At 39.8% G+C, this 26,702-nt stretch overlaps 1 protein-coding gene across 1 annotated transcript; it reads right to left on the bottom strand.

Annotated features, from left to right (window-relative positions):
- Positions 1 to 1,490: 1,490 nt before the first annotated feature.
- Positions 1,491 to 19,210, bottom strand: Ereg (epiregulin). Its single transcript, XM_028881885.2, has 5 exons — positions 19,036 to 19,210; positions 7,883 to 7,969; positions 6,784 to 6,907; positions 6,055 to 6,204; positions 1,491 to 4,830 (listed from the first exon to the last, which is right to left on the bottom strand). Exons 1-5 carry the CDS (start codon positions 19,079 to 19,081, stop codon positions 4,749 to 4,751), a joined length of 489 nt encoding a protein of 162 aa, XP_028737718.1. The 5' UTR covers positions 19,082 to 19,210; the 3' UTR covers positions 1,491 to 4,748.
- Between the last annotated feature and the right edge of the window lie 7,492 nt (positions 19,211 to 26,702).

Genomic DNA, 26,702 nt, shown 5'->3' with positions numbered 1-26,702 from the left:
GTGTAGGAGTATTGCAGGGGTGTGTGTGTAGGTATAGGTGTGTGTGTGTGTGTGTGTGTGTGTGTGTGTAGGGATGATACATCCCTACACACACACACACACACACACACACATATATATATATATATATATATATATATATATATATATATATATCCTACAGCATGCATGTGAAGGTCAGAAGATAACTTCCAGAATGGTATTGATGGTATTGAACTCGGGTCCTTAGGTTTGCTGGCAAGAGCTATTACTCACTATGTCATTGTGCTAGCTCCCATAAAAGGAACATCTTTTTATCCAAAGCTAGCCCAGGGTACACAGAGAGCTCCTGTCTCAAAGTTGAGGAAACAAGAAAAATCTATTTTTATTTATTCTTCTGGGAAATGTCAACTATTAAACACATTCCCCTCACCTGCCTTAAGACAGTGGAAGGTGGAATGTGGGTAGATAGTAGAATATAATCAACTGGAACTTAGTAGAGGTACCTAGGCTGAAAAAGTCACTTCATAAAAAAAGACACAGGATCCCAGGGAGTGAAGTATAAGGTGGTTATATACAGAGAAATTTCCCAAGACCTGGGGCCCCTCGGGGGCTTTCATGTCCACCGTGAAGGATGAGGAGATACTGAACACCACACAGCTAGAGACAAAGTGAAGGTAATGTCCTGGGAGACAAGAGGTAAGTGGCTCTAGTTTTTCCTTTTGCCCTGTAGAGTCCCGGACTTTGAGTCAGTCTGCTGGCTCTGTGGGGTCCCAAGAACTCTATAAGAATTTTTATTTCTTCCAAGAAAACTCTGAACTAGAATGAGATGAACTCCCCCTAGAGCCCTGTTGCCTCTGACATGGTTCGAACTGCAGTAGCTTCAAGGTCATACATAAGACCTAATTTCTTAGGGCAACTCCACTTGGTACCTCCAGTTACTATGCAGCTGTAACAGGCCATGGCCTCCCTGTCCCCTGGCTAGCAGAGTCTCAGGGAGACAAAGACCACTATAGGGTGATCTGGCTTAGTGGTAAAGTATACATTTAGTACACACAAGGTTTGACTCCTAGCACTACAAAAACACAAACAAAAAGTGTCCTGCAGGTTACTGGATGAACATACAAGAAAGGTGATTTGGCCTAGCTACTGTTTTCTACTCTGAAAAACCAACAAAGCCTTGGGGCACATGCCAAGAAACAGGGAGACACAATTCTGGCTGATAAAGCTCTTTCAAAGCCATTTCTCATAGTACATATTAAAATACCCCATAGCATAGTCTTTGAAAATATGGCAACACCTAGAATTTCATAATTATTACGACTCCTTTTATTTCAAAACCTCAATATATGAGCCCCTAAAGTGAGGTACATATACAGGATGTTCCCCACATAGAGTATTGTGTCTTTCTATTGCCACACTTTATAACTACCCCACTGCTTTCAAGCCCCCGAATATACAAGGACACAAATAGGGAAGGGAAGAAGGAAGAGAGACTTCAGGTTGTTTGTTCATTTGTACTTTTATTTTTTATAGTGATCTTTACCAATTCCTAACAAAAATAAATAAAAACTGACAATACCTTGTAAATTATAGTCTCCTTCACTATCCTAAGGTACATGACTATCAAAGCTGATATTACCTGCAAACAAATTGATACAATTCAGTACTCTGATAACATTCATAGTCAAACAGCTTTTAAGGTGGGCACAATGCAACTTTATGTTCCATTAGAATCTTTTATAAAAACTTTATACCAGAGTGGCTCTTTAAACTTACAAAGTGCAATTACAGAGTGCAAGAAGGAAAAAAGAAAAATACACTGTACTACATTCAACACTATCAGGTTGGAGTAGCAGAGACCTCTTAGATATACATAGGTTTCAGTTAAAACATTAAAATTTACCCCAGAAATGCTCCCCTTCCCCCCACAACATTAGGAAAATTAGAAAATATTGGGCAGCAAATAAAACTTTTTTAAAAATTTCACAAAATGGAATTTGAAGCAAAAATGACAAATTTGGTCAAATAAAAAGATTTAAAGGCAACTTTACTATTTACTGACTAAATGAAACAAAAATTAGACACTCAGTCTTGTCACATATTTGCTGGGTAAATACTTGATACCTTTCAGCAGTTAAATTTATTTAGCTATCTTGTTAAGGACTCAAAACTAAACTATTTGGCTTTTTCCCATGGTTTGACTCTTCACAGAGAGGGGAGAGTGAAAATATGTAAGAAAGCAATAGAGTTGCAGTGTGAAGGCTTTATGTAGGAGAAGTCTCAATTTTAAGGATAAACTTCAGTGTTGAGTACAGAGCATGTCTTTGCTTACAGAGTACATCTACCGGGTTATTAGGTAACCTTGTGGGAGACTGTAAGTTATTCAATTTTGCATCTGGAATTGCTTTGGTTCTCAATACAGGATATATATAGCCTTGTTGATGTCATTGTGTGTATGTGTGTGTGTATGTGTGTGTCTGTGTACAATACAAGGAGAAATATGTATGACACATGAATTGATTGTAATCCTTTCATGCCTACTTAGCATAATCTTCACCAAAACAATGAGTTTTTAAAACTTATGTTCATCCACAACCTGCAATCTCCAATCATACTCTTTCATTATTAATATGTTTTTATGGGACTAAGGCATAGCCCAATGGTAGTGTTTTCCCAACATGTGTAACACTCTGAGCTTTATTCCCAGCTTTGAGATCAAAACAAAACAATATATATAGATATAACTCTTTCCTGAGATCCTTTCAAAAGTATTTAAAAATATGTAAAGCTACCCCAAACTTCTTGCATCAAGTTATGTGGTATGACTGGAAATGTTCAAAGTGGAACAATATACGCATATCTAAAAGACTCATTTGGCTCCTGTAAATTAACTGGCCGTATTGTAGCTCAGTTCTTGATAAGCTTAAAACCGTTATCTGGAGAAGCCATGGTCACTTAATATAGGCCAGCATTCTCTACATCCAGTTGGTATCAATGAGATTTAAAATGTGTTCTTACACAGGACACTAGACTTTAGCTAAATAAAATGACAAAGAAATACACTTTTAAATCTCACTGGCTCTCATATCCCCTCGTCTTTTTAAAAGTAAGTATGTTGGTTAATACAGAAACAAATAGCTGGAATTCTGCAAAGTATGAAGCTTGTGTATGCACAAGCTTGTTGTGTACAGGAATGTGCATGCGCATTGCTTATTTTATCTCTTCTTTTCCCTCCTCTTAAGGCCAGGACTTGTGATGAGAGCTGTGTAATTCTTCCAGGGTTTTCTATCAATGGCTCCATAGGGCAGCAATGTTTTCTTCCCTGGCACTCTAGAGGTCAGAGGCAACTCATGATGTCTTTGTTGCCCTAGCAACATGCCAGGAAAAAGGTGGAGGAAGAATAGACCCTCCCTGACCCGGTATGTGCTCCAGAGAGATTCCACCTAAGACTGAGCATTCGGCGAGGCATACTCCCAGGAAAGGCAAAGGTGTGCCAGCTGGGACTCCTGAGGCAACTCCACAGAATAATCTAGTGACTCACTAAGACCTACAGACTGAGCACGGAGACCAACCCTTTCCACAAAGGCAAACAAGAGACAGGGAAAGAGTCTAGATTTCATCTTAGCTTCCATGGGAATGCGTAGTTAAGTCTAAAATTTTAAAACCTTTCAGATGAGTTTCTCCTTTAGAAAAATACATTGTGGTTTATTTTTCCTGTATTTTCCTCACTTCCTTTATTCAGATATATGTTTTTTAAATGTAACTTTAAAATGTGGAATAAGATATTGACTCAACTATTTGTTAGCAAAAACTCTTTTGAAACTGAGCATGGTAATGTGGGCCTATTATCCCAGAATCTAGAGGCTAAGGCAGGAGAATTACCATGAGCTTGGAGCCAGTCTGGACTAAAGAGTGAGATTCTGGGTTAAAAAAGAAAAAATAACAACAATAACAAAACAAAAAGCAAAAACAAACAAACAAAACCTCTTGAATATAAAATAAAAAAATACATTTCCATATTAAGTAAGATCTGGCTAGCATTCTGTTATATTTTAAAATTATGATTAATTTGATTTTGGATTCTGATTTAATTCTGTAATTCTTCTGTAAATTCCCTATAAAATAAATAATCTAAAATGGAGATCAAATTTTCTCCAAATGTGGATTTTCTGATTGATATTCAACAATGACTACACATAAATGACGTACTCGACATAAATGGGATGCCGATAGTTCAGGTGGATGAGTACAGGGCCTTTTCTTTGGTACCCTCTAGGCACGCCTGTGCCAAATAGCAGAAATGGTGAAAAGACATCCTCTCCAGGATGAGATGGCTCAAGTGTGTGGTGCCAGCCACTGTGCCAAGCCACGATATAGTCAAGTCAATTATCACAGATCTGAGAAGTAGAAAATAAATTACTCCCGCGATTGATTTGACTCTATTATTTAGGCTTACAGGAATGTCACTTGCAACAGACTGGGCATTGCTCACTCTAAGCACTGCACCAGCTTAATGGGCTTTGACGCTTTTCAGTAAAGCATTTCACTCAGGAAAGTCTTACAAAAATATCCATTTTCTTTAGATATTAAATATTTTACATATAATATATTATCAAATAGTCTGTCAAAAATAAAACACTTTCCAAGTGTATTAAAAATATACAGTCATTGACCTGACACATGACCCAACATAAATATTAAGAAAATGAAATATTAACATTATCCAGGTATGCTAGGCATCCCTGTTCATAATTTGATGGTGATGTTCAGACTTGTGGCAACACTGAGTCTCCAGAGGTCACTCTCTCATATTCCTTCTTTGCTTTCTTACTTTTTCGATATTTGTACCTAGAAAAAAACCAGAAAGGAAACAGCGCTGTAATTAACAGATAAAAAAACAAACTCTGAAACAAATACGTGGACTCCACAAGCACATTCAGAAAAAGCATCCAGCCAGGGAGTGGAGCTGCATGCCTTTAATCCCCTGCTCTCTGGAAGCAGAGGCTCCTGAGGTGGGTCTCTGAGTTCAAGATCATCCTGGTCTACAGAGTGAGATCTAGGGCAAGCAGAGCTACACAGAGAAACCCTGTCTCAAAACAAAACAAACAAACAAAAACAAACACACAAAAACCCCCCAAAAGCCAAGCAAACAACAAAACCAAAAAGGGGTGTTTTCCAAAATGGGTAGAGTGACTACGCTTAGGTCAGGCGATGGAAAATCGAGAGAGAAGAGGGCAATGTCCTGCAGTCCATCAGATTTGGTAAGAAGTGGGCAAGGTTAAACAGTTAACACCATGAAAGGGTTTTTTCTAAGGTCTTTATACAAACACAAAGCTGTGAAACGGAAGGAGGAATTCTCCAACATCTTTTTCTATCAGTTTTCCTCAGCAGTGTTCAGTTCTGTCGCATCTTGATTAGATGCCTAGAACCTGAAGGGGTCTCCTAGGATACCGTAGAGCATCTCCAGATTACAACTAAAGCTCAACACAAGGCAGATGCTATGTGATACCTGTTATGTTGCGTTGTGTAGGTTCAGTACAGGTACTATGTTCAAATTCTAATTAGGAAGTCATTATCATCAGATGCCTATTTAGAGCAAAGTCCAGACAATGTTTTTCAGGAAAAAATCTGGTAAATAATTTGTATCAACTTCAAACTAAGAAAAACAAACTGGAAAGATTTTTAAGGGTACTATTAACTGTGCATACTATTTCACAAGTCCAGTCAAATTAAAAAACCTTGACAATCTTTAGTTTCTTCTCAGGTATTGTTTTGTGGTAATATCACTGTAGGGGGGGCGGCAGAATCCTAATTATTATAGAATGAAATTTTCACTCTGTATTTTACAAGGAAATGGATATTTCTTGTTTTGACTTTTCCATGCACATAAGCAGGGAGTAAAGGTTAGTAATTTAATGAAGCCCAGGTGTAATGCAGCAAAGCATTTTTGTGAACAGCACAGGAATAAGATTCTATCTTATTCCTCTCATGCTATGTTTAGATTTCGAGCAGTTTATAGATGTGTTATTGGATAATTTAAAAAATAATAGGCAATAAAACTAAGTGGCTTACCATCTGCAGAAATAGTATATGGACCCAGCGGTTATGATAAGGAACAAGAGAATGAGGATCACTGTCAGCGCAACGTATTCTTTGCTCAAGGGTTGGTGAACGGTTAGGAAGAAGTGTTCACACCGGAGACCAGTATAGCCCACTTCACATCTAAAAAAAATTGCAAAGACAATCAATTATTTTACAATGAAGTCATGTTATGAGTTAGTGTTATAGGAACTAAGTCTTTGCTGCAAAAAAAGAAACCAGCAAGATTTGTTTAAAGTTATCAAAATGAATTCAAAAATTGAACTCAGAGTTGGGTCAATGCTAACAAAATTGTTTCATACAGCTTCTAGGACTTAACTACAGAGGCAAAAGGACAGTCTGATGTGGCTGCTAAGGTACTGGTCATCATCTAGAATGGTTTAATTGTATAGATATAAGGGGGGTTGTTCTAATTAGTAGAATTGATTCTTAAAACAATGGCTTATAGAGAAATCCAATAAAGGTAGAGTTGCCATTGTAGTGAGAGGGGAGGCATCTGAAGTTCTCCTCATTATTATGCACCCCAAATTATCTGTGCAGATTGAAATATTATATCTTCTTTCTAATTTTCAAAGAAGTAATAACGTTTTTAATAGTGTAGATGAAGCACATTTCAACAGCCCATAGACATATAGTAACTCCATATAAAGGAAGGAAAGTGTAGGCTTCCGACTGTGGCATCTTCTCACTGTTGTCATTTACCTGCAGAAGTTCTCCTTCATGTCCACCAGGTAGATGCACTGTCCATGAAAGCAGTAGCTGTTCATGTCAGAGCTGCACTTTGTGATGGACACCTGAGCCACACGGGGACTGTCTTCCGTCTGAACTGCGAAGAGAATGGAAAGTTGAGTGACTTGTGTCATGGGACTCCGGGTGCATAATTATCCTTTTATAACAGTAACCTCTACGCAGCTTCAGCAGACAGGTCAGAGGTCAGCAGTGGAGAATTTTCAGGGTCCAGGCGTTACTCTAATTACCACATTTCCCCAACCAAAAACAAACAAAAAACAAACAAACACCTGAACATAAGCAGGCCCCCCAAACAATAAACAAACACCTGAATACACAACAGACTAAACAAAATGACTTGAGGATTTAATTTTCAAAAGACAGAAAATTATCCAAAGAAAGCACACTGGTTGGAGTACTCTTTCATGCCCAAGTAACTAAAAGAAAAAGAAAAGAAAAAAAAGTGGTTGGGGGAGTTGGGGGAGGTTGACAAAATTCCTGAAAACTTGATGGTGATGGACAAGAAAGAACCCGTTCTGGCTTCTGTATTCAGCTCAGGCCAAAACATGGAGCATTCCCTTGGACCATGTTCCCCTTGGGGAACAATGACTGCAGCATTCACCTTTGTATTTCTGCCTTGACGTGATGCTGATTCATACTGAGCACTCCATAAATGTCTCCTGAACACTATGACTGAAATGGAATAAGAACATTCGCTCCTCGGACATGTTACATCTATCCAGGAGAAATGTGCCGTGTATGAAGTTCACAATTTCCTGTCCTTCAAGGGAATTGTCCCTTCAAATGTTCTCTGAAAATGGCTTTATACTGAGTATGATTTTCCTTATTGTATGTCTTTCTAAAACTCAACTTTTTTTTATCTATAACTACATCTTATCTTTCTCCCCATGTTACTTCTTCATGAAGTTTCTCCAGACCTCTAGTTAATTATAAAGTTAAACATCGATACAGCAAGTGTCCCTTCCTTTTGCTTCATTAGCATGTATTTATATTTACATTTCATTTACAAATGCATCAAACTCTGATGCTATTTTCATGATGTCAGGCTTACCTAACGCTGTGCAATTGTCCTCAGATTCCCCTGGGATACATGATGGAATCACAGTTGTGCTGATAACTCCTTGTAGAAGGTGGAAACCTAGTTATGGAAGATAGAATACATAATTAATGCTTCAAGAAAAACAGTTTTCACTAAATTTCTACATGTCTTCCATATATATTAAGAGGTTTTGTTTTAAGAAGTCAGTTCACCAAAGTGATAGCAGTAAATAATTTATAGAAACATTCATATAATTGAAAATAAGTGATCCCTCCTGTAAATAGATCTTAATTTACAAAATATTATCTAGACAAAATAAGAATACCGTTGCCCTTTATTGTTCATGGGGATTAGCTATAGCATCCCCACAGATACCTAAATTTTCAGATGTTCAAGTCCCTTTCATAAACTGGTATAGGACTTATATATAACCTGAGTGTGCCTCCTAGTGCACCTTAAGTCATCTCGAGATCACATCTAAAACCCAATACAATGCAGATGCTATGTGATACCTGTTACATTGCATTGTTTAGGTTCAGTACAGACACTATTTTCAAATATTTTGAACCCATGGATACAGGTGGGCCATCTGTATGTCTTTTCTAATACAAGAAGAAACTGCTAAACCATGCCAAGCTGTGCATGCCCTACCGTCTAGTCTCTCAGCACAGTGAAATTGAAACAACTGTCTCATTAAGTAAAAAAGATAAATGTTGGAAATTAGGTATCAGAATGACTCAAGCCATTTCTGAATTGTATACGAAACATGATAAGAAGAGCCTTGTAATTATATAGCTGTTTATGCAAGAGCACTTTTCCTCTCCTGTTTAATCTTTGGGTATTTGCACTCCAACTCTCTTTCTGGCCTGTAGGAGTTACTATTATATAGTCAATGCCTATGCTGGTGGTAGTAGTAAAGCATTAACTGTGTAGAAGCATTGTTCCATTCATTTTTTCCATGCTACCTCACTTCATGCTCTCAGTGATGCTAAGGAGGATATTATTACTTTTATCAGACATAAAAGAAAAACAAACAAACTACTGAGCTTAAAGAGCTTAAATAACTTCTCCCAATGACGCACATTAAATGGGCCACATGATAGAATTTGGAAATGGGTAATAATATTGACTCTGATGAACTTCACATGGAGTACTCTAGACTAACTAAAAAACAGTATTTTTTTGCATCACAGATAGTCAAAAGAATGGTGAAATGATAATGGTGTGAGAAAACTTGATCTATGCTACTTGGACACAAAAATCACTTCCCCAACTCTCAATTTTTCTTGCAAAATTTTAGGGAGACTGAAATGGATTATTTTTTCCCCAGAAATACCTGGAGTATCAGAGAGTCCCATAAATACTCCCAGCAGTCAACTTCTAGCCTCTAATTTGAATAAACTATCCAGGTAGTGCCCTCTACTGGTTTACAGTAAGATGATGTGCAAATTAAACGTCTTCTACAACACCACTTATCAAGTGACCACAGAAGACAAGACCTAAGGCATTAGCTTCATATTCTTTCCATGATTTGAAGCCACTGAAAGCTTTAGAAGCATTCGTTCTCCAGTCACATTTCTCCACACAATATGAATTGCTATTACAAACCAAAAATTAATCTTCCTTAAATGATGAAGAAGAAGGAGAAGAAGAAGAAGAAGAAGAAGAAGAAGAAGAAGAAGAAGAAGAAGAAGAAGAAGAAGAAGAAGACCAGAGTCTGAATTGCACTGTCAGTTAAACAGGGATGCAGACTTGTTTTCTGATAGCTGGGGCCAGAGATGTGTGGAGGAGGAGCTGGATTCCAGTCCACATCACTTTTGTTGTACTTCTCAGTATGATTTCACCATGCACTGTACTGAAGAATTAAACCCTTCAACCTAGACAGTCTTCTCAACACAAATCGGGCTTCTGGTTGCACATGATTTTATTCTTGATGCACACATCCCACCTCCAACCCCACACCCACACCTCCTGACTCCACCCAGTTCTTCCCTGTGTTTTAGTCAATGAAAGCACTGCAGGAGACATTTCAAGTCTCTCTCTAGGAAAGCACCTTTGTGTGTGTGTGGGGGGGGCACACTAATTTCTCTGTCCAAGCCCATTATCCTTCATCCTTTATTTAGAAGTCACACGGGGAAGAAAAGGTGTTGACTTCAAAATGAGCATTTCTTGCTTAAAATTGCTTTCAACTGCTCCCCTGCCTGCCCCTGCTGTAGGCTGCAGCTGATTCCAGCTGCTGCTGTTTAGTGTTTGGTTGTTGTTTGTTAAGGTTTTAGAAGTTGTTAGTTTTTCTTCTATTGTAAGCTCCTAGTTTCTCAGGCCGCAGGTGAAATATTTGTCTTTATAGATTACAGAATGTTCAGCCCATGGTGTGTCTCTGTGAACACTGGTCTCCCCTTGCCTGTGATGCTCGTGTGGAGACAGTTTCTGTGAGACTTGCTGTGTTCATCCACCAGCAGAATATTTTGCAGATGAAATCATAAATAATCATATTAAAGTGCAGGATCACACTCTATCATAGGCATGTATGACCAGTGAACACCAAAAACGGGTCTGAAGCATCTATCTCAGTACACTGTTGAACCAATTTAAAACAGGGGTCTTCATGGTCCCTAGCTGTGCCTGCCACAAGACTTTGGAAATGGAACAGAGGAGTGAATGTGGTGATTAGAAGGTTGAAAAGCCCATCCACAGAAGACTGTGATATCTGCTCCTGTTGCTTTTGCAAAACTTTTTCCCAGTGAGAATTGGACCTAGAGTATTGCCATACTAGGCAGGCACTGTATCATTAAGCTACAACCCCAGCCTGATAGTCGTTATTTTAAAGTTATACAGGGAAGGAATGAGTCCTAGTGAAATAGCCACTCAGTTCCTTGGTCTTATTTTTTTTTTACAATTTTAATGGGTTTGTGTATAACAATCTATTGTTAAATTGCAAATATTTTACTTAAGTTTTTGGTCCCTTACAAGGATTCCTGCTATTAAAGTAACTCACTGGGTTAATTTTTTTTTTATAATGTCTGTGTCAAAATCTGATGTGGTGATAACATTGATACTGGTTGCTAAGATCCTGAGTAAGTCTGTGCAAGGTGACATAGGTATATGACCTATGACACTGGTGCTCAGAATTTCAACTTCACTATGAAAAACAAAGACCAAAGTCACTTCAGGGACTATTATCTGGGCCACAACTCCAAGTGGGTTTAGGAATGTGATGTTCCTTGTTCATCTCTCCATTCACCTTTTGGTGGTTGCATTTCAGTGAAATCTCAAATATGCCAGCAGGAAGTGGAGCCACTGACTCACAGGATGCAATTCGCCTCTTCCCCATGAGTCAGGGCCCAACCTACACCCTTAAGCAATGATGGGGACCTTGCGTGTGCGTGGGAGAGTCTGAGTAGGATCACCTCACTGGAATGGGGATAACCCTGACTGCCGTGGGCCCTGGAGCGCTGGACCTGATGCCCAACAGTCAAGCAGAATACCAGACATAGGAAGTGTCCTCACTGCCTACAGTTTCTTCTGACCTGTTTCCTAGTAACGACACTGGGGGAGCAGGGATGCAGGGGGTACTGGGGTGGGGGCCTCTTCTAGAAGACCAATAGAGAAGAAGCAGGGATTTCGTGACTGGAAGAGAACCTTCCCAAGCCTCGGGCAGAAAAATAGCTTCTTTAGAAAACAATCAAGCAAATAAAAACGGTCCAAAAATAAAGGATGTTAATGAATGAGAGGTGTTCACCTTCTTTTCCCAATGAAGTCTTTCAGGATATTTAGACCAGAACAGCAAACTCACTATGAATCATGGTATTTTGCCTGGCCCAAACAGGTAGATGAATCCGCTATGTGTCCCTTTCCCATGGTCACCCTAGCTTGGTGACTATAGGCAAAGTCATTTAAATGCACTTTAATGTTGTTTTAAAAGACAAGTTCTCTCTAGGTAGCTCAGGCTGGCCTCAAACTTTCAAACTCCCTACCCCAGTCTATGGAGTTCTGGGAATACAGACATGGTCTATTGTATCTAGTCATGAATGGGCCCTTTAAAAAGTCTTGAAGGTAATTCATTTTCACCGAGAGAACCTACATAACATAAGTACATATTGGAAGATTCTCAAGGCTCCTCCTTTATAAAGATGTAGTTCGTGAGTATACGGACAAGGTTCATATTGGAGTTGGCCGATCGCATCACGAGCACTCAGAAGATGTGAAGGAAGCAAAGGTGCATTTCTTTTTGTTTCAATTTCACGGTTTGATAATGTCTTGCTTTTTCTTGGTTAAAATAGCAAAAATCTGTCAAATCAGGTCGTGAAAATATATCTACTTTCTATACTTCCAAGTAACAATCTGTATTTCAGACAATATGTGTGTATACACCTATGTATACATGTATACACCTTTGTGTATATATGTATATACACACATATATATGCTAATCTTGTTTTATACAATCACTCTATTCCTATAATTTTTAATTATTAACCTTATATTGAAGCATCATTTAAAGCTAAATGTAAGGAAAAAAACCTATATTTGAGATAAACAGCACAAGAGATTGCTATAATCAGATATCCAAATATTTCCTTTAATTTTGAGTTTTAAAAGATCCAAGAACTTTTTCTTGGTAAGTGACAAGGAAAGATTTAATATGCCATTTTCCAACTGTATGCATTAAATTTTATTCCATAATTTCAGTAGGAACTTCTAAACCATACTTTAAAGTGCTAATGTATTTGAGTTATCGAATGATACAATAAAGTGAGTCAAGCTAAGAATGAGTTTAATTGCAAAGGAAAAATGTGTTTTACATGGTACATGATGGATATCTTATTCATAATAGAAGTGTTTCCATTAGGAAAGAAAATGAGAGGACCTGTTGGATAAGGGGTAAAACATTAATCTTGGTGTTTGGGAATTTTATGCATTAGAATTCTAAAGATGAGACATGGTTTTTCTACAAGCTGGAAATGAATCTGTAGAGTGTTATTTGAATTCTATTGGAATTTTTTTGCTTGAGATAATCTAACATGGGCAGACTTTTTACAGCCTTTTGCAAATGTGCTTCCTTCCACCTTGCTTCTACTCTCATTGATTCAAATCAGAGACGTAAATCTTTAATTTTGAAAGAGAAGCCTCATACAGGATCAACAGTTGGGTTCTGGTGTTTCTCACTTGGTGTCTTTTCATTGTAGTCACAGTGATGGCTGAAGCTTAGAATATTTCATGATGTTTCTAGAAGCATGCTAACTAGTTTGCTTTTTCTGTCGATTCTGGATGCCAACATGAATCTTTTCATAAGGATAAAGTTTTAATTAGTGAACACATACACAAACACACCCAGATACATACACACACGTGTATGCACATGCACAGGAGAGAGAAGGGGAGAAAGAGAACATGCACACACACACACACACACACACACACATGCACACACACACACACACAGAGTCATTTAAACACACTTCAATGGTGTTTTAAAAGGCAAGTTCTCTCTGTGTATCTCAGGCTGGCCTCAAATTTTCAAACATCCTACCCAACTCTATGGAGTCCTGGGAATATAGACATGGTCTACTGTATCTTGTCATGAATGGGTCCTTTAAAAAGTCTTGAAGGTAATTCATTTTCACCCAGAGAACCTACATAACGTAGGTACATATTGGAAGATTCTCAAGACTCCTCCTTCATAAAGATGTATTTTGTGAATATATAGACTAGGTTCACATTGGAGAAGACTTTAGTGAGAGGCACATACATAAGAAAGGTTTAGCTATAAGAAGAAAAAAGCAACTTGCCCCATGCTGCTTTCTACTTGATTACATTTATGAAATGTTATTTAATTAATACATGTCTATTGAGCACTTTCTATTTGTGAGACTGAACAAGACGGGGAAAGAAAGAGACATAGTTCTTGTCCTTTATATATTCAACAGTGTTCCATATCTAGGGTGATGATAAAGAAATAGGAGAGTACATAAGAATGCTAAGTATCCAGTTAGACCGTACCAAGTTTACAGTACCTTTACATGTACAGAAAGCAGTCAGGACAGTAGATTTCTGGCAATCATGAGTGAAGGTATGAAGGAAGGCCTTGGGGAGTGATTGGATTCGAGTCTAAAGGTGTGTATATGGGGTCATTGAGAATACAGACCCAGCCAGAGTAAAGGAGTATGGAAGGTTCTGGCGACATCTATTTCAAAGTCAAATGAGATATTATTGTATGTGTGGAAGCCTTTTACATATTCCAAGGAAACAGCATGGAATGAAAAAAATGGAAAATTGGGGAATTGTTATTAGAGAAAGACAGTAATGGTCAAGAAAAGAGAAAAATAAATTGGAGGAAAGGGGTAAGTTTAGTATTGTGAATGCGCAGGGGTGGAACGGGAGGAGCAGGGGTGGAACGGGAGGAGCAGGGGGCCAGCTATGCAATGACTGAAGAAAGCTCTCATGATCCCTGTGTGAACAGGATTCAAGTGCTGCTAAAACCAGCAATAGACTTTACTAAGCTGATGGGGTTTGTGGTGTCACCATCAGACAGGGCTCTGCTCATGCTAGACAAGCACTCTATCACGGAACCCCCAAAGGTGATTTTTAAAACACTAAAATTGGCATCTAGATTACCACTAACATGAATGTTCTTTGTCTTGGTAATTCAACCTGTGAATTATGGGTGACAGTAAAGGAATATATTGGATTTGTGGGTTCTCAACTAGGGGCAATTTTATCAGCCAAAGATGTTTGACAAGGTCTAGAGGGGTTTAGGATTGTCATGGTAGGAGGTGCTACGGACATCTAGTAGGTAGAACCCTGGTTTGCTGCTGAACCCCCTTCTCAGGATGGCCCACCACGGAGAACTTGCCCGTCCACATCTGTAGCATCAGTGTTAGAAATCCTTCACCACATTGCCACAACATGGACTCCAGTTCTAGCTCAGTTTATTTTATTCCCCCTCCTAAGAAATTCCTTATCTCTAGAAACAGAGAGTACCGAGTGAGGTCAGGTGGAGGGAAGTGCAATGTTTGGATTAGATTACTCCTCACTCTCCTGCTGGCTACCATCATCAAGTCTTATCACTGTTCAATATTCCCCTGTCTTCTCTGTCTTATTTCCCTTCTTCCCATCCTCTCTTCATCTCTCTCTCTCCTCCCTCTCTCCCTCTCCATGCACATCACAGCATAGATGTAATGAGGAGTTGGGTAGTCATATTATCAGCAATATAGTCTATAACCGAGAAACAGGGATACAAGGGGTGGGGGATTATATCAAAGCATAGGATTTTCAGAAACTATCCATCAGTCTCAAGACATCTTCTGTCTCAGGTGCGTATCACTGGTTAAATCAAAATGTAGTGGTGAGAAATAGATAAGGCTTCAATCTAATTACAAAGCCAGCCAACGCTGATATTTAGCATAACCTGTTACTTCCATTATGTCCCCACTAACCCTGTTTAGATACAGACTTGCTATGAGGTATGATGAGAGCAGTACCAGAGGAACAGGTGGGCAGGGTGGCAGCATGCGTGCTTCATCACTGAGCCTTTTAATTAGAAACTACAAAGTTCTCATACACAATCAACACATATGTACACACAAGCTTGTGTGTCCATAACTTTCATATCTCATTTGTAACTCCCAATTTTGACCTAAGAGACTAAGCAATAACATTGTTTTTCAGGAACAAATGTCAGATGAGCTTGAATATTAGAAATAGTATGCTAGTTAATTAAATCATTACTTTAACCTAGAATGCAACTGAGCCTTTAACTACTTTGTAACTAGACACCCAGACTTACACAAACTGTTTTGCCAGAGGACACTGAGTCTGTTGCATTACCTCATTTTTTTTCAAATGTCTCAGGATTGCATTTCCATACCAAGGTGATGGCTGTCAGGGAACCTTCCTATTGTCTTCCAGGGCAATGTTCCTAACAGCAGTTACAGCCATATTTATAGACAATTTGCATACACCTATATTTAGAGTGCAAATGAGGAAGCCACACCTTCATTTAAATCTCCTTAGAGAGGACTCCTCACACCTGCATCTCAGCTCAGGAAATGGGAAATTCACAAAACTGGACAGAAAAATCCACAATTACACAAAGACTCGAGGAATAGAAATGTAAGATAATCTCTTCCTGCCTACCATATGCTTTGGAAAATAAGAGACAAAAGACCAGTCGGCTTCGATGACTACTTCATAATGAAGCTCATATCTAAGAACTATGTGGATAAAATATGGATATTATGTAAAAAAAAAAAAATCAGCTTTCTTAGCCCAGGTTAAAAGGATAGATACGTGTTTCCTCTGCTTGGTTCTGCATAAGGAGCCAGCAAGCCTACTTAGATGTACGAGCTGCACTCAGTACAGGTTCTAAGCCTTGGGGCAGCCCTAGGTAACACTGGAGTTTCTCTGTTAGAGCCTGCTGTTTTGACTATTCCCACTAGCCTTTGAACCTACTGAATGCTTACCCCTGCTAAAGAGTGACCTTAAATTTTGTTGTTTGCCCCCAGTACCTAAGTCTTTGTGAGGTATTTGACTTCTCTGAGTCTTAGTGTCTGCATTTGTCAAAAATGCACCACCATATTTGGCCTTATTCAATGATTTTTAGGGTAAAGTGAAGTGATTAGGGTTTAAGATACCTAACACAAAACCTGGCTGACCCACAGCAGGCATTTGGTAATAGCTAGTTCTTGTCCTGCCTCCTGGATTTGGATTCCAGAGCTGAACCAGACACTCTAGTTATCTAAGGTGCTCACATGGCAAGACAATGCAGAAGACACCTGGGGTACCTGGGTCAAAATTCAGACAGGGGAGCACTGTCAGCATGATTTCTGCCCAGGTGTGTCTTCTTGGATTATGCCAAAAGTCAGGTAGATCATAAACTCTCCAGGTCAACAGAAGGCAAGCCCATTGTCTCACTGAGATTATGTTTCTTATCTTTTTGAGAAAGACCATTTGCTCTGCTTAATTCTCTCACCATGTAGTGAAGCCAGACCAAATCATCTTCACTCATGAATATTCTCAAAAACCCATTTGAACATGAATGAAAATGTTTGACTTCAGATCAAGCATCCCTATACATAACTGCAGAACTCAAAATAAAAATAAAATGTCTCTCCCTCTCTCTAGAACAATCGCAAGGTCAGAAGGGTAATTCAGCTGTGAAATTACAGATTGTTTAGAAAACCATCCCTAACTTGGCTGTTTCTATCTTTTACTTAATGTTCATTAAACTAAAAATGCTAGTCAACTTAGACCTGACCTCTCTCAGCTTATGGTCTATTTTGTAAGGGAACTTGGGTCAGTTTCCTCGTGCATAAAACAAGAGCACTGATATCAAAGGGTTATAAAATGCAATAGCAGTGAAATGACTGTATGTAGCTACTTGAAACTGCTTGCATTGGGGATAGATGAGAGAACTTTACTCTCATAATCATAAAGGCACAGACATTCCACAAAAGCAATAAAAGTACACTTAAATACAAAATTTCACTTTCCTTTGAGGGACAAAGTCTGAGATTTCAAAACCCACCTTTTCTTTGGGAGGGGCACAAATTCCGATACTGTAGGTGACCTTGCTTTTTATTTCCTATGTGGCTTTGGAATCATACAATCACCCCTGCATACCAGACTAGAGTGACAGGGCATAGAACTTCAAACAGGAACTTTTCTAGTGGCAAGAAGTATCTCAACAGACTGGGAAAACAGAAACTGACCTAGCTCATTTGGAAATGGGCTTGGCAGCTGATGAAATGGGTGAACTATAATTAAGTACTGCAATAAAGGAGCTAAGCACTTTCATGACAACAAACACACACACAACACACACGCACTAGGTGGGTAGCAACCAGGTTATTCATAGGCTCTTGCCTTCTCACACGTTGTTAAAATATTCACTGAGATGCGCAGGACAGACACTTGCATTGTTCTGATCCACCTTGCAAGTGGAAAAGAAAACAACAACAACAACAACACTACACCACTGTGACCTTTAGGTTCATTTCTAACTCCAGGAAGAAGACTGCCACCCTGCTGAGTTTATCCTTTTCACAGAGACCTCAAAGCAAAGGCGGCAAAGCCACATTGTTTACAGTGACTTTTCTGGCAAGACGTTCTTAGCTCTGCTTTGGCAGAAACCACAGATCCAGTTTCTACTTGGGCTCTTGCATTTAGACGGGTAAGTTCCAACTATGCATAGTATGCATTTCATTAGGGCTCCCAACCCCTAGAAGGCGTGTCAAAATGATAATTTAACTGTCACATCCTGCACGGGCAGTGTGTCTTGGGAGAATCTGTCTCATGGCAAGTTCAGGAAGGTGAAACTGGTGCCTTTTATTTCCTTATTAAAGTGTTCATAGATTGGGGAAGTTCATATATAATTCTAAAATCATATGACGTTTCAGAAATTAGGGGAAAGTGATTAAAGAAGATAAAGAAAAAAAGAGAGACAGAATTTTACAGTGGGATCTCCCTGACTCTCTCGCCCTTGTCCACAAGAGCTAACTCATCTCAAAACAAGAAAACTATTAATAATAATAATAATAATAATAATAATAATAATAATAATAATAAAAACACCTTCCTAAATTACAGGCTTCTGGCAGGTAGTGTCAAGCATTGCTTGCCTGACTCCCTGACGGCACTGCTGGGGGGATCTGCCCGTGACAAATCACTGAGCTGTTGGCAGCTTCCTTCTGGACCTGCTGCGGTCTCCTGGGCCCCAGCAGCCCTGCAGACACATGCCTGGTTGTAAGCAAGGTCCTTTGCACAAATGTGTCTAGTGGGCTGGGGCTGATTCGATCTCTACCTGCCCCACCTGGAGAAAGTAAATCATTATCAGAGGTGCTTTCCATACCTTCGGTGTTCTAGAACTGCCGCATTTTCAAAAGGGGTGGAAAAAAAAATAAAAAACCTTTTCAACTTTTTTTCCCAGTAAAAGCGAGTTTATTTCCCGCAGAACATTTGCCAGTAATGAATTTATCGATTAAATGCAATTTTAACACCAATCTGTCCCGCCCCTCTCCAATTCCGCCAACAGGAGAGACAGACCCGCAGAAGACATCCTCTTAACACACAGTGCTAAGTTGAACCTGGTGGACAACTCCGTACTTGTCCTATGACAAATGCACGGGGGCCGTTCCCTTCTCCTCTTTAGGGAGGCGAGGGCTTACCCAGGCAGAGCAGCGCCAGGACCTGAGCGGCAGGGAGAGTCTCCATCCTTCTCTCTCTGTGCAGCTTGCAGAGTGCAGGGCGGCGGGCGGGAGCCAGGAGCCTGAGGCTGAGCTGGAGCTGGGCTGACCCAGGGACAGGAGCTGACCAAGTCGCTGTGACTCCGCGCTGCGCCGCGCCGCCAGGCAAGTGAGCTCAATCGCCCGGCACAGCGACCTTTATAAGTCTGGGGAGGCGCGCGAGGACTTACTAGCGGGTTGTCCAGTGTTTCCTAATTCCGGCTCCCGGGGGAGGAGTGGTGAGTGGTGGCCGGCTGAAGACTGGTCAGATGTCATCCTCCCTCTCAGGAACACCTGAGAGGAGGGTTTGAGGAATGAATGTCCTTCTAGTGAGCCTGGGACTACTCCCCAAATTTTTCCATCCTCCCAGGCTTCGGACTCAAGCTTGAGGAGGTGGGGAGCTTGGACCAGATGGGTTGGTTTGCTTCATGGGGTCATCTGCCGGGTAGTGGGTGGCTTTAGTTGCTGTGGGTGACTGTTGCAGTCAGGGCTGGTGTTTCCAGCACATACTTTTGGAGAGCTGAGTGTGTGACTTGCCCATTTAGGGCCGGAATAACTCCCTGTTTGGGAACATACTTGAAGCTTGTCGCTGGCTACAGTGATCTGCTCCTATTCAAATGCCCGGAAATGCCTCTCACATTCACGCCTGTCTTCTTTCACAGTCCCCTCAGCTTCCGACATGATTCAGACATTTATCACTTCAAAGTCTAGTAATTATGAAGAAAGCCCTATATTGTTTTTCGTTCTGTCCTATTTGCTATCTATCAGCAAATGTTGGAGGTGACAACTCCAAACATCACTTTAATCCAGAATTCCTTTACACAACACCTTCCAATGACTTCTCCGGTGCCTTTGGGAGATCTGTCTCAAATGTGAACTGAAACAGTCCTTACCTCAGCTCTCACCGGTTTGCCAGACAAATGGGCTCACCTACTCAGGCTGGTCAACTCACCATGTGTCTGCTTCTTGTCAGTTTCTTCCCATTGTTGATGGAGTCAGACTTGGGGGAATGGTCGCCCTTTATAGGGAACTAGTCAGATTTAGTCCATTTATCAAGGTTCTCACGGCCTGGGATGCTTAAGTCCATAGGGATATTTCCTTTAGATTCATAGAATTCAAGGTTGGGACCGGCCCTTCTAATAAATCAACTTTGTACACTTTGACTTTTATTTGTAGGTCTTATTTTCACATCTGCACAGACATACAGTTTTTTGCTCTGTTGTTTTTACTTTTTGTTCTAATCCTCCGAAGGGCTTAAGAGCGGTCAACTTTGCACACAAACAGATTGGGATGGAAAATGGAACCTGAATGGTTTTGGCTAGTACCTTCCTTGATTTTCTAGCTCAAATTAGAAAAAAAAAAAAGATACTGTTTTTAAATTCCTTTTCTTGTTATTCTCTCTCCCTTCACTCAAGGCCTTCAATGTCCACAAACTTTATTGTTAGAAAGAAATATTGCATTCTTTTAGTGGTTAAGATTGAGAACATTTGAATGGAAATCCTTGAATAACCTGCTCAGTCTCTCTAGCTTGGCTCATAAGCAGAGAATTAATAGTAACTAATTCAAACAGAAGATAAGTAGTGTGTTTAGCACAGCGCCTAGAACAAGTTAATGCTCCCTGAAAGTACCCACTCCTGTATGCAAGCACCCCTTCTTAGGAGGTGGCTTTTGGTAGCTGATCAAGATTTATGGCTTCAGAGGGAGGGCAAGATTTCTCTGCTGATCTGAGTCAGTCAAAAAGGCAAATGGCGACAGGCTTGCAGGGATTTCTCTTGGACACAGCAATGGCTCCAGCTGAGAAAAATGACATCGGTAATGGGCTGTGGTTTTGTGGGCCCTTGACAGGAGTCACACATCCGATAAACCAGAATTAGGAAAAGAGACTCGGCTCCACAGCGGCATTGGTCTACAGATTAGAGCTAAAAATAAAAATAGCACAAGTGCCCGAGGAATAAAAGCAAAACTCAAAAGAATGGGTCATCAACTGGGATCATCGACTTCTCCTGGCGACTCTGGCAGGTACTTGCAAGGACTGCTTTCTTCCATCAAATAGAGTGCTGTGCCTTCTGTTCAAAAGAAGAATGGGGTGGAGAGGAATGGGGTCGTGCTGGCGGCCCTTTAGCAAAGGGCAGCTCTGTGGCATCGTCTATGGAGGAGGTTTTCCACTCTGTGGCTGGTGCCTGCATGAGGGGAAAAAGTCCTCACAGGTCTCTCAAAATTTTCCACAGCACGTGCGCTCGAGCTGGCTGGCTTCTAACATGGTGTGAGGAAATCTTTTCTTTATTGGTTCTATGTTTACTCAATTTTGTAGCCATTACTTTTCGAGAATGACTCCACCATGACACATCGGGCGAGATTTGCCACTGCCTCCGCAAAACAGTATCCAGTTTTTTTAAAAAATAATTAGGAACAATTTTCATTAATCGTTCATTTAAATATACATGTACATAGTATAAAGTACAATCATATTTCCTCTTAAAGACACAAAACATATTTGAATGTGTGCAGAATAGTTGGAGAATAAAATAAAGTTATAATTTTCCACCTAACAAATGATTCTAAAACAGCAGCCAAATCAGTAATTCCCAGTTTGATGCGGATGTAGAATTATTTCTAAGGGTTTAGTAGACTTAAGATAATTTACAGATTACATATACATACTTAATATTGCTTAAATATATTGAATTTGTAATGTGATTAGTAAATATATTGATTTTTAAAAGATACTGAATTCATCATGGCATCATAGCATGTACTTTTATTAATGAAGTTAGTTCATAGTTTCATACATGTACTATCTCTCTCATCCTCTCTTAACTCCTTCCTAGCCCCTGTAACTAGTCTTCTTTACTATAAATCTTTTTCTCACACTTCTAAGTGTTTTGTTTTATGACCCACTGGGCCTGTGTGACCTTAGTCTATGTAACTTTTCCGCAGGTCTAGCCATTTGCCTGCAGATTTAAAATTCCATAGTGCATAGATGCCATAATCAGAAACCATCCATCAGTGGATAAGTATCTAGGCTGTTTCCATTTCCTAGCTCCTGTGAGTACAGCAGCAATGAATGGGTATCTCTGTAGTGTGTGTGTGTGTGTATGTGTGTGTGTGTGTGTGTGTGTGTGTGTATGTGTGTGTGTGTATGTGCATGTGAGTGTGTGTATTATGCCCAAATTGGCATAGTTGCTTCATCAATTAGTTTTATTTCTGATATTTTTCTTTTGAGAAACCTCCAGACTGATTTCTCAAGCAACTGCACTAGTTTCTGTTCCCCCCAGCAGTGTATAAAGATCCCTTTCCCATCCATGTTGGTTGTCATTTGATTTCTTGATGGCGGTCATTCTGACAGGGATGAGGTACAATCTTAAAATAGCTTTAATCTGCATTTCCCCCATAGCTGATGATGTTGACAATTGTGTTTTCGAGTCATTTGTATTTATTGTTTTGAAACCTCTTTGTCCAGTCACATAGCCCATTTTTTCTAGAGTTCCTGGTTCTCTTAATGTTTAAATTCTTGTTGTACTCTAACCATTAATCCTCAGTCTAGGGCACAGCTGTTGAAGACTCCTTTCCCCCCCTGTGGCTGCTTCTTCACACGACTTTACACCCTGCCATACAGAAGCTTCTTGTTTTTACAAGAGATTGTTTGTCAGTTGTTGGTCTTACTTCCAGAGTAAAATTTCTCCAAACTGGGGTTGGGGGAGCCCAAGGACCAGACGGATTCACCCAAATTCTACCAGAAATTCAAAAAATATTACCACCAATACTGTTCAAGTATTACATAAAGTAGAAAAGGCAAGAAGGTTTCAATACTCCTTTAACAAAGGCAGCATCACATTGATACCAAAGTTAGATAAAGACAAAAAATATGAAGGAAAGAAAAGATAAATTTGCACCATGATTTTCCTGCTGAATGCAGATGTCCAGATAGAGAATTTTTCAACAAAATGCTTGCAAACCTAGTTCAAGATAAAAAAGATTGTTCATCATGGAAAAGTTGGATTCAATCATTATCATAAAGCATAGAGCAATAAACATGATTTGGCACATAAATGGACTCAAAGACAAAATTCACATGGTCATCACAATAATCACACACACACAAAATTACTTTGATATAATTCAATATTCCTTCATGATAAAAGTCACGGAGAAACTGAATGGAAGGAACATTCCTCAACATAATAAAGGATGTGTGTGTGTGTGTGTGTGTGTGTGTGTGTGTGTGTGTGTGTGTGTGAAAGCTATCGCCAGCATTATGTTAAATGGAAAATAATCCAAAGCATTGCCACCAAAATCAGTAACAAGACAAGTGTGTCCACTCTCTTCACTTATTCAATATAGTGCTTGAGATCTTAGTTAGGTAAGAAATAAATAGAAGGAATGCATAAATACAAATGGAGCATGATAGAAGGACCACATATAAGTCCATAAAGCTACAGCTGCCTACCTTTTGACAAAGATGCTAAAAATGAATGTGGGAGAGAGGATGGCATCTTCACCAAATGCTGCTGGGAATTCTGGATATCAACATACATAAGATGAGGATCTATGGAACTGGATCCTCATCTCATTCTTGGTACAATATTTAACTCTAAAGCTACTACTACTACTACTACTACTACTACTACTACTACTACTACTACTAGAAAAAAAAGAAATGTGGCTGAGTTTGAAGTGGTGGCTTCTTTGGCTGTTGGTGGGTTCTGCTCTAATGACAAAAGGTCTCCTTGGTGCAAATCCTCAGTGGTGATTGCATGAGTGGTGATGGAGAGTTGGGGATGTAGCTGTGGTGTTTGACAGGTAGTGATGGAGAGTTGGGGATGCAACTGTGGTGTTTGCACAGGTAGTGATGGAGAGTTTGGGATGCAACTGTGGTGTTTGCACAGGTAGTGATGGAGAGCTGAGGATGCAGCTGTCGTGTTTGCACAGGTAGTGATGGAGAGCTGAGGATGCAGCTGTAGTGTTTGCACAGGTAGTGATGGAGAAGTGGAGATGCAACTTTACTTGTTCACAAGATTCTTGGCCTCATTGCTTACCCTGATCCTGCTGCTCCCAGAGCAATATGTTAGAGTTAAAAATGAGAGTTTTCATAAAGTCATTCAAAGTACATTTTAACCTTTACTTTCAGCAAACATTCTGTATCTCATTCAACCGACAAACAACTGTTCAAATGACCATATTTAACATGTGAAAATCTGCTATTTTTCTGATAAATTACTCACATAGCTTTTTATGATTACATCTGGATCTATGTTAGTTTAGAAGTATTTAATGTTAATGTCCTTCTTGGGTGTGGAAGACATCCATGATGGAGAGTTAGGATAAACTGGATTGCCTTTAATCTCCTCTAAGATACACGAATTGTTCTTTATGGGTAAATACCAATTAAATGGTGCCCACTCTCTTAATTTTATGGGCACCTTGTAGGTAAAACATCTAAGAAAGAAGTGGACTGTCACAAAGATCCTAGATTTATTTATTTGTTTGTTTGTTTGCTTGTTTATGTACTTGTATGTTAGGTGCTGAAGATGGAGCTCTGCCTAGCCCATGCTAAACAAGTGCTGGACCACTGAACTACGTCCCCAGTACTGAGTTGTCTGTTTGTTTGCTTGCTTTTACTGCTTAACTCTGCTGCTAACAGACAAGTCAGGCATTGCTAATGAAGACAATACAATATCTATAGAAGTCCTTATTACTGGCATTGTGTGTTTGACTCGGAAAACATCTCCCAATTAGATTAGGCTTCAATAAGATGCCATGGTAGAGTGTGTCTCTTACTTAGTGAAGAGTATTTGTGTAAGTGGTTAACTTGCACTGGGTGACTGGGGATATGCTTGCTCTCACCTATGGCTGTATTTAAAGTCATGTGATCATTTTTGGGAAAAAAAAAACAATGCTTGGCCCTCACCTTTGAGATAATCTGATTCATTTAGATCTACAAAGGTCATTGAACTATATATTTTAGATCCAAATTTTAGTCCTTCATTTGAAAATAATCTGTTGCATGCTGATCATAAAAGGTCCTTTGCTCCTCTTGGCCAAGGTCCTCTCGTCTTGAAAATGTAAGCCTGAGCTCTGTGCTCTCCTATACCACCTGTGTCTGAGTCCTGTGTTAGCAAGATGGGGCCACGCAGATGTGATTTTAAGCACTGAACAAGATTAGCCTGTGCTTAGAAGTACTTACTGGAATATTCTGATGAAATAGCACAGGTCCCACCTCAGGACATGCAAAAGTAGTCCACTTTATGAGCAGGCAACTCCAGGCTTCTAAAATATAGACTTCATCTCACCAAGGATATTTGCTTTCTCATTTTTACCCTTTGTTTACAGCTTATGAAGCATGATCTCTTCAAGAAACTTTGTAAAGATTTAGAAACTAGAAAAACCGATCCTTCTGTGTACTGAGATATAACTGTCTTAAATGTATGACCTAGAGCATATTCATGAAAAATCTCCTTTGTCTACTGAGGGAAAGTAGACATACTTAATGTTAGAAGGTGCCTTAGTTAAGGTATCCATTGCTGTGATGAAATTCCATAGCCAAAAGCAACTTGGGGTGGAAAGGATTTATTCCGTCTTACAGCTTGTAGTTCAGTATCCAGGGAAGTTAGGGCAGGAACATGGAGGAGAGGAATTCTGCTTACTGGCTTGCTCAGCCTGCTTTCTTATAGCACCCAGAATCACTAGCCGAAGGATGGCATCACCCACAGCTAGGTAGGCCCTCCTACACCAATTGCCAATCAAGAAAGTATTTCACAGGCTTGCCCACAAGCCAGACTGGTGGGGGCATTTTATTAGTTGAGGTTCCCTCTCCCCAAACGACTCTGGTTTGTATCAAGTTGACATAAAACGAGCCTGCACAGAAGGGAAATTTCAGAATTGAAACATAGGTGTTATGCACTTTCTATTTCTGCTATATTTAAGTTAAGCATATTCCCACACTACTTTAGCTCCAGCTTTTGATACTTCTGCTTACTGATTGTCTAGGTCAACTTTCTTCTTCTTCTTCTTCTTCTTCTTCTTCTTCTTCTTCTTCTTCTTCTTCTTCTTCTTCTTCTTCTTCTTCTTCTTCTCCTCCTCCTCCTCCTCCTCCTCCTCCTCCTCCTCCTCCTCCTCCTTCTCCTCCTCCTCCTCCTCCTTCTTCGTTTTTTTGAGACAGAATTTCTCTGTGTAGTTTTGGTGCCTATCCTGGATCTCACTCTGTAGACCAGACTGGCCTCGAACTCACAGAGATCTGCCTGGTTCTGCCTCCCAAGTGCTGGGATTAAAGACAGGCGCCATCACCACCTGGCCCAGGTCAACTTTCTAAGAAAACTACATCTTCAATCTTCCTTTTCTTGAAAACTTCAGTTATCTTCTCAATCCCTGAGATGTTGCTTATCACATCATACCTTCATCGGCATAAAACTTAGCACTTCTTCCCATGTTTGATGCTTTTCTTCTTGAACTGGAACATAAGTTCTAGAACGTAGTCACCATTTCTCTTTCAATCCTGTGTTCTCTGTGCTGAAAGTGGTGTGTAGTGTATACAGGCACTCTATAATAACTATCTGATGAATAAACTGACTGGTAAAGATACACTACCTGGGAGAAATGTGTACTTATTCTAT

This window comes from Peromyscus leucopus, chromosome 10 (genome assembly GCF_004664715.2).
Source record: "Peromyscus leucopus breed LL Stock chromosome 10, UCI_PerLeu_2.1, whole genome shotgun sequence".
NCBI classification, from domain to species: Eukaryota; Metazoa; Chordata; class Mammalia; order Rodentia; family Cricetidae; genus Peromyscus; species Peromyscus leucopus.
Note: the sequence above shows the minus strand (reverse complement) of the source record. Positions and strands in the feature narration are given on the sequence as shown.

Bases quoted from the DNA above. Each gene is read 5' to 3' on its own strand.
- Ereg (XM_028881885.2), bottom strand. From the start codon at position 19,081: ATGGAGACTCTCCCTGCCGCTCAGGTCCTGGCGCTGCTCTGCCTGG. The intron at 6,908-7,882 runs GTAAGCCTGACA...TTCTCTTCGCAG, and splicing joins GGACAATTGCACAGCGTTAG to TTCAGACGGAAGACAGTCCC. The intron at 4,831-6,054 runs GTAAGCCACTTA...GTTTTTTTCTAG, and splicing joins ATATACTATTTCTGCAGATG to GTACAAATATCGAAAAAGTA.